The sequence below is a fragment of the Arachis ipaensis genome, chromosome B2, assembly GCF_059453495.1.
Source record: "Arachis ipaensis isolate K30076 ecotype BB chromosome B2, ASM5945349v1, whole genome shotgun sequence".
NCBI lineage: Eukaryota > Viridiplantae > Streptophyta > Magnoliopsida > Fabales > Fabaceae > Arachis > Arachis ipaensis.
This window is the reverse complement of record NC_142437.1, coordinates 111,457,988-111,469,083: the sequence shown is the minus strand read 5'-3', so window position 1 is coordinate 111,469,083 and position 11,096 is coordinate 111,457,988. Positions and strand designations below refer to the sequence as shown.

General features: G+C 33.0%; 1 protein-coding gene across 1 annotated transcript; it reads right to left on the bottom strand.

The window, feature by feature from the left end:
* Positions 1-5,792: 5,792 nt before the first annotated feature.
* TBL35 (TRICHOME BIREFRINGENCE-LIKE 35) lies at positions 5,793-10,234 on the bottom strand. Its single transcript, XM_088503786.1, has 6 exons — positions 9,837-10,234; positions 9,405-9,705; positions 8,279-8,450; positions 7,565-7,761; positions 7,316-7,468; positions 5,793-6,472 (listed from the first exon to the last, which is right to left on the bottom strand). Exons 1-6 carry the CDS (start codon positions 10,048-10,050, stop codon positions 6,142-6,144), a joined length of 1,368 nt encoding a protein of 455 aa, XP_088359912.1. The 5' UTR covers positions 10,051-10,234; the 3' UTR covers positions 5,793-6,141.
* Positions 10,235-11,096: the final 862 nt, after the last annotated feature.

Here is an 11,096-nt window from a genome sequence, read left to right as displayed (position 1 = left end):
TCAATAAATAAAATATTTTAAATTTATTTACAAAACAAATCCTACACATCTGGCAACAACCGCGCTTGTCAGCAATTTGGGGAGACGGTGCTTGTCTTAAGAGCTTAATATATATATTCTGGGCAAATCACATAATCAAATAAATTGAAAACCAAATTTATATGAATCCCTAAAGTGAGAAGTGTTATGTAGGTATCCTATTTTCATGTAAATCGAATTTATTTATGTCGATTTAACCATGCATATGTAAATCAAATTAACTATGTTTGCTTTACCTAGTATAATAATACACTAAAGTAAATCGAATCGATTGACTTAGATTTAAGCTTGAAAATACTATAGGGTAATCCGACTCCACTTAATTCGATTTACCCTTAACCAACAACATTACTAAATCAATTAATTTAATTCGATTTAAAGTACATCTCTAACCTCTATAAATACGAGCAAAATGCTAAATCCACATAAGAGTGGCACTCAAAATGGCTACGGAGGATAGCTTTCTAGTTCTTGTGCACTATAAAGGCACGATCAAGAAAAAAATGCGATGAAAAATTAAGTTTATTGATAGAGATCCGTTGAACATCTTTATCAGACCTTCTATGAGGCTGGTTGATTTTCGTGATACCGTACTATAGAAATTGGGTCTGCATGGAATGAAATGGATCGAGAAGTTATATTATCAAATTTCGATTTCGGTTGTTTGGGATGGGTGAAATACGACTCATTTGTGATAGGCAGTGATGAAGATTTGCAAGTTTTATTTCACTGTCATCACCAATTTTCGGAGGTGAGAATCCCTGAACTGTTGACAAAGCTTGTGGATGTAGTCTCTAACTCAAGAAATTAGTTAGTAAGGTAGTTTGACTTTGACAATGCATTCTTAAATGTTGATATTCATTAGGATCGCCAAAATGGAACAAACCCATCGAGTCAGCCTGTTTAAATTCCAGGCTAAACGGTTCGAGCCTGATTAGCCCGAAAAAAATGCGGGCGGCTTATTTATTTTTGTTTTTTACGTTTTTTTTAAAAGTAGCACTTTTTACCGATATTTCTTCCGATCTGACCCAAAAATCTGACTCATCAACTAAAGAAATACTATTTGTTTAAGATTTTTGACCTAAAAGTGATATTATTTATCAAAATATTTTTCAAAAAATAAAATAAAAAGATAAACAGACCAGCCCGTTTAACCCATCGGGCTAACCATAAATGGTCCGGGCTGAAAAATTATGGCCCGCGAATGAAAGAGGCTTAAACAGGTCGGGCCTAAATGGATTGGGTTGGCCGGTTTGACAGCCCTAATACTCATCAAGTCATTTATATGTCACAGCATGTTAATTTTAAGAAAGATTCAGATAATTATATTTGTAAACTTAACAAATCTCTCTATGACTTGAAGCAAACTCTAAGAGAGTGGTTCTTAAAATTGAGTTCTACATTAAGAGAGTGGTTCTTGGAATTAAAATGCATAAGACGGGTCCAGGTCAATTACACATATCTCAAAATAAGTATATAAATTATCTTTTATCAAAGTTGTTTCGAACAGTGGTTGGCTTATTGTAGTACTCATTGTCCATTGTTAGGTCATTAGAAGGCAGCCAAGAGGGTATTAAGGTATCTAAAAGGAACCCAGGATCATGGTTTGCTGTTGTACAAATGTGAAGATTACAAGCTCCATGGATTCTCTGATTTGGATCGGGCAATAGATCTAGAAGATAGAAAGTCTATCTCAGATTATTGCATCTTTTTAGGTACTAATTTAGTCTCTTAGTCTTATAAAAAACAAGCTATAATTAACAGGTTATCTACTGAAGCAGAGTTTAAAAGTTTAGCATCTTGTGAGGAAGAATTGGTGTAACTGTAGAATCTGCCTCAAGAGCTTAGTGTCAAAGTTTCAACACCTCCCAGTATATTTTGTGATAACCTCTCTACTGTTCTACTCACAGCTAACTCCATTATGCATGACAGGACTAATTATTTTCAATTAGAAGTATAATTGATTCGAGAATGGCTTCAAAAAAGTCTGTTACATGTTCACATCCCAGAAGTAGATCAGGTGGCTGGTGTGTTAACCAAACCAATGTCAACTACTTTTGAGAAATTTAAAAGCGTACTTCGAGTTGTTCCTAGAACTGTCGAGAGTTTGAGGGAGGTTGTAAAGATTAGAAATGTAATTGAACAACGACTAGTTATAGTTTTGTTAGTTTCGGTTCGAGTCAATTAAGTTAGTTTAGTTTTTGTTTTTAGCTTCTAGTAGTTACTGCATATATAAATAGTTAGTAAACAGTAGTTAATTTCTGTAACTCTCATTCATTCATTCATTCATCTCAATATAATTGTTGTAATTCAATTTTTTAATCTTTTCTCTATTTTTGTCTCTCTTCTTTTTCTTCATCGTTCTATATCTTGCATAACAAGATTCATCAAGAATACTTTATAGGTGACCAATATATTTTTTTATTTTTGATTTATATTTGAATTAAAATCGATTAATCTTTTTTTTACACTAGACGTATTGACTCTTAGTAATTATAAAAAAAAAAGTAAATACTCAACCTGGCCCTTGTCCATTTTTATGAAGGACAAGGCGATCCTTATCCAAAAAAGAACACTTCGACCCTCAACCTTTTCATTTTAGGACAATATGATTCTTTTGTTAGAAAATCTGTTAAATAATAACGAAAATCAATTTTGTAGGAGTTTTATTGTAATTTGTGGGGATTTTAAACTCTCACAAACTATTAATATGTTTATTTTTGAAAAATTCCTTCATCAGCGGTGCTTAATGGAGAAATACCGTTACTGGAAATGATGTTGCAAAAAAAATTTGTAGTACGAATACCTTTTAAAGAAAAAAATAACATCAAACAAGAAATAAAATAAAAAAACATTAATATTAATAACATTGGTATTGTTGATGATAATAGTAAACGAGATAATGATGATGATAAAGTATGATTACACAATAAAAATGATAGAGGTAGAAGTGATAATGATGATAATGAAAAAAACTTTGTGGGTGTTTAAAATCCCTCACAAAATACAAATAAAATTTCCCACAAAAGTATTATTTAACGAATTTTTTAACAAAAAAATCATATTATCCCAAAATAAAAAGATTAAAAATCAAAGTGTCCCCATTTTTTTGACAGAAATTATCTTATCCTTCGTAAAAATTGATAGAAACAAAATTAAGTCTTTACTAAAAAAAAAAAAACTTAAGAGAACTTTTATTATTCTATGAAGCTTTCTCTGAATTGAATCAAATTAATCAACCTTTCTTTTATATAATAAAGCCTAAATACCAATGGTTCAATTGTGAGACAACAATGTTTACAAACGAGTTAATTCAATTTGTAACCCAAAATTAAAAAATGTGCAAGAATTTAATAATAATAACACCAACAATATGTGTATTTATTGGGGTTGGAAGAGATGGGGCATTGAAGTGGTGGATGTGGGGTTATGTTACTGATTTGTATGCTCTAAATTCTGTTCCGTAGGAAGCAGATTAAACTGTTTGTAGAAGGAAAAGTCGTCATCAAAGATATCAAGTCAAAAAAAGGATCTAATATGAGTCACCCTTATCCGTATATGTATAAATGTGGTCACCAATATCAGCATGAGAATATCACAATATAATTATTAATATATACTAAGGTGTAAGTAAGGGCATGCATTGTGCTACCCCACATATCTTTAATGGCAGTTTTTCAATTTTCGCTACGATTTTGTCGTCACCACACTAATGCAAACCAACGCCACACCCGGATCAAGCACCCTATACCCCTACAACAAGCTAAGGGATTCTGTGTATGATCCATCTTGGAGTATTATTAGATTTTATTGGAATTTTCAAAATGCCAAATAGCCTTTTGGCTGATTTTGTGTAATAGAGAGAGAGAGGAAGTATCTCTCATGAAATAAAAAAAATTTAAATTATTCTTTCTGTCCTAATAATTTTGTTAAATTTTTAATTAAGTTCTTACATTTTAAAAGTTTGTAATTAAATTTTTACGTCATATTTAATTTTGTATTACATTCTTACCATTTTAAAAAATATTTAACTTATGCTAAAACATATTCAATAGTCAATAGTGATGTAAGATAGATAAAAATATTTTTGTAATGTTTAATATTAATATGGATCTAGTTATAAATTTAAAACTATTGTAGGGATCTAATTTAAAACTTTTAATAAAGTATAAAGACCTAATTATAAATATAATAAAACTATAAAGATTTAATTACACATATATTTATATGCTATATATATTTGTATATAAATATATTTGTGTATAAATATATGTGTTGTTTTATATATATATTTTATATAAATGACTAATTTAATGATTGATTTTTTATACAAATAATATGATTGCATAAAATTATCTATATAAAGAGAACTTATAAACAAATAAAGCATAAAATGATAATTTCATTTCTGAAAAATTTTGCATCAGAGATCAATTTAGTAGTTTTTATTTAATATTTTTATTTTTAGAGACTAATTTGTCTAATGCAAAATTTTCTAAGAACAAAATTGTCACTGGAAATAAATAGTTGCCAAGTAGAGTTGTATAGGAAAAGTAATAAATAAAATATATGGTTGTCCTATATCAAATTAACAAATATCAGATTTTTCTTTTTGTCTGAAATGGAAGATAGGTTTTGGGTCAAAAAGATCCCACACCAACGCTAAAGTTCAGGTTGGTTAAATAATTTAGTTAAGTTTTTTTTTTTGAAAAAAAAATTTAAATAATAAATACATATATTAAAAATAGTTTTGTAAATAAGTTATTTTGTATTTAATTTTTTAGTCTTAAAAGTAATTATTTTAAAAAAAATGATAAAAAAAATTTATTATAAAAAAATTATTTTTTTTAACTTATTCATAAATACTTAAATAATTTTTTAAAAAGTTACAATTTAATTTTAAAAATTACACTCAATATTAATGCTATAACTTTTCATAAATTAAAAATTAAAGAAAAAAAATTACTTATAGACCTATTCAAGTTAACCCTAACAAAATTTGATTCATCTTATACCTTAATCATATTATAATTGGGCGGGCCAGAATGAAGGCAAATCCTGGTTTTTTAAATAGCCCATTTCAGAACTTTTGCTATCTGGGCTAGTATTATTAGATCTGAATGGGACAAAAATATAAACAATATTTTGTTTTTATCTTCCTTTTTGGTAGTGAGTACATTTTGCTTTGAGAATTTGTCAAAAAAAGAAACCAAATAAATCAAATATTTTTTCATATTTTTCTTAAATTGTAGAGTGAACCAAAATAAGCTGCTTCCCCTGAATTGCTCGTCATTGAAAAATCCTAATACTTAAACTTTAAATTGAGAATATTAAAAATTAAATTATTTTAATAATCACTTAATTTATATTTGAATACATTAGTTAAAAATTAGTTTTAAGATAATCTTTTTTAATATAAGAAAAAATATTTTTAAATAATATACTTACAAAAAAAAGTTCAAAATAATCATTTAATTAAGTCAAATTGGTAAAACCATTATAATTCTAAAATAACCAGCTTTTGTTTATAATTAGAAATTTTAACATATTGTAGATAAAAGCTATTTTTCAACTTAAAATTATGAGTTTCAATTATAATCTATTTTCAAATTTTTATCCAAACATGATTTTCTTTAGGTGAACAGCTTCTCCTTTAAGAAAAAGTCTTAAAATCTGACATTGATTATTTTCACGTCTATTTCTCTAAAGTGCAAGAAAATTTATGATAAGCCAACAACATGCAACAGATGATATATGAGTGGAAAAAAAGAAGAGAAAAATTGCATTCAAAAGAAATCAAATAAGCAATCTTATCCCCTGCCAATTTTCTATATGAAACCAGATTTTACCATGGAACATGAGCATTAAGATCCCTTGACTTTCTACAGATTCTCTTCACTTATCATAAGCACTTCCACATTAGCAGCATCACCCTCTCCGAGATGCCGATGGCCGGCCATAGCCAACCGAGAAAATCGAGTACTATTCCTTTCATATAAGGTTTTGCTTTATGGAATAGAAGTGAGAATCACAATAAAATTAAATCTTGCTTCTTTTCAATTCCTTAACAAGTATCCTTTGGATATTTGTTAGCAAAACCATTCATAAAAAATGGAATAGTAACTCATTCCACACATCAGGCACCCCTGGTAAGCACCAATGTATGCAATCGGAATAAGACGGAGGATTCGCCAACTTTTCGGGTCGAAGGGGCTCCCAGAACTTGCGGAAAATGGAAGGGTGGCCGTCCTTTCGATACTCAGATAGTTGAGTGATGTTAATGACAGAAACTTTTGAACTTAAATTGCTTAGGATCTTCTCCACTGAGTGCATTGTAGGTATATCAGAACCACTTCCCCAGTAGCCTTCAAAATCAATGGGATCCTTCTCTCCATAACAGTTTCCCTCGCTTCCCGGTTTCCACTCTCGGCTCCTGAATGAGATAGTGTTTGGTTTCGGTGGGAAAATATACAGCATTAGTACATTACATACTCTGATTGTGTAAATTGATGATAAAGTAAGCAAAGTGTGACAATCAAGAAACAATTTTAGTTTCGGTCGAAACCACAAGTATCCACCTAATAGAGGCAATCCTATTAGACCATCCGAGATTCTACCGGAGACAAGACTTCAGGAAACAATTTTATGAACTATGTTGTGTAATAGAATTATACACCATTGATAAGAAATGGGATGATTCTCTCTCTATGAAGCAATTTTCCTTAACCGTTTTGCTAGCATGACACCGAAACAAGTTCTCTCATGTATTAGCCATGATAGTAAGAATTTTAACTGTACCAATTTCAACAGAAGTGCATATTATCATGGAAGTGAGCTCGACATGAGCCAGTGCGAGTTATCAGTTAAAACTCTAGCTTAGAGACGGGCAATGATAGTGTCCTTTGGAATATCATAATAACAGAAAAATGAGCGTCATCAAAACAATTCAGCCACAACTTCTAAGAATGCAACATTTTTGTCCCTTAAACACAAGTATAGTACATCATTCTTGGCGCGCTCAGATAAAAGTTGATTGGGTCCATGAAAAGTGTAAGCATCTTGAAAAGTTCAAGGGATCCACTTTTGTTAGGAGCGTGCCAAGCGATGATGCATTAAAATCATGTTCATGAAAGAACCTTCCCTAGCTAATATGTCATTTAAATAAAGAATTAGCACAAACTTTGTGGCTAAAGGCTCATGCCCAAGAATGGACACCAACAAGCAAAAGTAGTTCCTCCAAAAAAAGGATCGTGTAAAATCTAAATTGGGTGCTTACCATAGATGTGTTGGGGACATGGTCACAAAAAAGACACGCTTCTTGAGAGGATCAACTTTAGTAGATACCCAATCAGCCCAAGCTCCCATGGCCAACTCCATCGCTTCTCGCCCATCCAATTGTTCACAAGCTCCATTTTCTTCGTCGGTCCACCTGCACAAGTACAAATCACAAGATACTATGAGAATCATCCGAGGAGACCAATGTTCGGCAAAAATTCCATTTGTATTGCGATGAACTGATACAGACAATAGCTTGACTGGTCCTTGTCTCCACCACAAGTATGTGTTGAACACTAGTATATCAGCATGCTCCCACTTTGATGCGTGCTTAAGAACAGTATCGGGACGAATTATGCGTTCATCTAGTCTGTGATTTACTGGATCATCAGAATTAGATTCAACAAGAAGAGGAGCCCAAAGGAATTCAACAGTTGCATTGTACTCCTGAAAATTGTCACAAAAATTAGAAGTTTACATGTAATGAGACCTTCGGAAAGCAGCACACATGATATCAATATTTTTAACAAGTGAAAACCCCATCAACAGAAATCCTAAGGAAATCAAAAGCCTAAATAGGAAGTATAGAAAACATGTCTCTTGTGTTCATCTATATAGGAAGTATAGAAATTATCTTTAAAATGATTCCTAGACATATGTTGCCTTACGCTAACATTCATTCTTTTGGGAGTCAACAAGAATTGAATTCTAGACCTTTCAGCAATAAAAGCTTTGATACCAGTACGAAACCACTTATTATAAAAAGCTTAAACTTTTTAGGTAGAGGTACATAAATGATTATATATCTCATAACTTTTGTCCCCGTCATCTGTCTCAAGACATAACCAAATGCTAGCAGAAACTCAGTGTGAGAAAATGGAAGAAGGCATATATGGTACAAGAAACTACATTAGAAAGCATTATACAGCAGTTTCCACTTTCCAGTTTGGGGTTCCTACTTTACCTCTGCTCGGAATATGGTAAGATGGGCATTTGGTGACATTGATCTCTTATCTGCAGGGATAACTGATTGTAACAAGCATACCATCGATATCCATTGCCCTCTGTTTAGTGAATCTCCAACAAACATTAGCCTTTTATTTCTTAACTTCTCCCACATCTCTTTCACATCAAACCTGCTTTGAACAAAAAAAAAATCATAAGACTAGTGAAGAGAATCTACTTTGTGACAAACATTATTATTATTATTTGATAAAAGTCAAAAGTTATTACTATTATTCTTATCTCAAATTTCTATAGCAACCCTGGCATTTTTGGTGTTGCATAATTAATGCAATTGGAAGAGAGAATAATTAAAAAAAAAAGATAATTATTGCAACTCTAACTCCACAAGAACAACTTCTATGCCACTTGAACTCAACGAAATTCAGTTTTGGTTATAGATCAACTTCACAAAATAATTATACTAAACTCTGAACTTTGTTATTCAAGCTCTCCCTCTTTCTAATAGAAAATTTAATCCCAAGCCATGTCACTGAGGGGTGTTTGTGACTTTGAAGTTTGAAAGGGGAAGGGAAGAGAAATGGAGGGCTTGAGGTGTAAACTTTACTTACACAAGTCTTCCTTTCACCCTCCGCTTCCCTCCAAAACCCAACTTACAAGTGACAAACAACCCCTAAATGGTTGTAAACTGCAGAATGCAGATGCTGCAGCAATATTGTGGTTGTGGTTGACTGCAACGCCAATTTCGGTGTGTCTTCCATTCACATAACTTGACTACAACCTCACCACATTTCGGCCATAACCAACTGCAAAAAGACTCGAATTCAAGTTGCAAACACAAGAAATCTACACTTTAACACATGCAATCCCAACAACCGCAACTGGACTCGGTCGCACAAAATCTAACTATGCTTAACAACAACAACAACAAAGTCTTATACCATTAGATGGATGTGGTTGGTCACAGAGATTAGATGACCCCATGATGTTTCATTATAAAAGCCTAACTATGCTCACAGAGAGTAAGTGATAAAACACATTTTGGCAATTTAGTATCATGCCAGATAGCCTTTCTTTTAAATAACTCACAAGAAATAAAAATAAGAAGAGCTCAGAAGGAAAGGCACCTCTTCAAATTGCAGTTATGAGGTTGCCATCTCCAATGCTGATAACCCAAATCATTCCTTCCATGCTTATGACATGCCAATTGGTCAGACATATAAGGGCAATCTGCCTCATTGTACAATGGATATGAACCATTATCAAACACCCATTTTCCTGAGAATACATCACATTTTTTCGTCCCCAAACTCCGGTGGCCGCTGAAACCCCGAGAACCGCCGCCGCCGCCGCCACTACCAAGGCAAGCAATTTTCCTGCCACTATACTCTACTGTGGAGTTGCATCTACTGAATCTATCCAAAACCTCTATCATCCAACAAAAACCACATAAACCCATCTCAACAAGTCAGAGACAAAGCACAAATCAAAGTCACAAAGCTCAAAACTTTAACTAAACCCAGAAAAGTTCTCTACTTTGAACATAAGAAAAACCACACCTGAAGCTCGATTGAGAAGGTTGGGTTTGACATAAGTAACTGAAACATGTTCTTCTTGATGAATACGAGCATGATCTGGGTTCTCATGGATTTGGTGAATGCTGTGCTCACTGTGAAGTGTTGAGAAAGCTATGAACGCCACCAAGAACAGCACAAGCAGTGGAAAATAAGGGGTTTTCTTTCTGCCGCTATTGCTCCACTTCCATCTCTGCATGGTGGTAAAGTCTGAAACTTTGATCCAAAGGGTATTCAAAAAAGAAAGAAAAAAGCATATATCAACTGAAAACAAAAAAATCAACTTCAGATTTATGATGGGGTATAATATATATGATTGAACAATGATTCAGTGATGGTGCATCTGGTGGTGGTGATGGATTGGGACCTTTTAGATTTATTAGTCCCCCAAATTCAAAAAAATGCACCACGTTAGTCCTTTTCCTATTTTCCGTCACCGGAAGTCTGACGCCGTTAGTGACTTGGCAAATATTGCCACGCTGGACACAGTAACGGTTATATGACGTGGCCTAAAGTTTGAATTGCTCCAATTTAGTCCTTACCCCCCTTTTAAAACCTAAGTTCATCATGTGACCCCATCATCTTCTTCTTCTACCCGTTTCTCTTTGGTTCTTTGTCTCCTGCTCCCTTCCGAGTTTACCAGCATGATTGCAAGTGGGAGCCAGAGTTCCATGCGGTCCAACAGTAGGAGTTCCAGTCAAAGTAGAGCATCGGTTGTTCCGCAGTGGTGTGGGTGTGGGTGCCGCCCTGTTTTTCGGTAGTCCACAACAGAGGCTAACCCTAACAAGCCATTCTTTGGGTGCCCTAACTACAATGTTAATGGTAAGAGGTGGTGTGGTTTGTTTGTCTGGGCTGACATTGGAGAAGAAGACCTGAGAGGAAGGGTAATGTCTACTGTGGATGGTGACCAAGTTAGGGTGGATTTGGCTTGGAGAATTGGGAAGATAGAAGCTGAAGTTAGAACCCAAAAGATGTACATTTTAGGTTTGGCTTTGTTTGTAGTTTTTGTTGTTGGTTTTATGTTGGTAGTAAAAGCTTGAAGATGAGTTTGTGTTACTGTATTCAGGGTAGAAGTGTATTAGAAGAAAGAAAATTTTTTCTTCTCAAATGTCATAGTTGTTTTCTATCATTCAATGAAATTGCTGAAAGAAATTGCAAAAAAATGCATCTGAAGTAACATAATTGAAGTTGGAAGAAATTGTAACAATAAAAATATCCATATCAATAAGTTTTAACAAAAGTAAC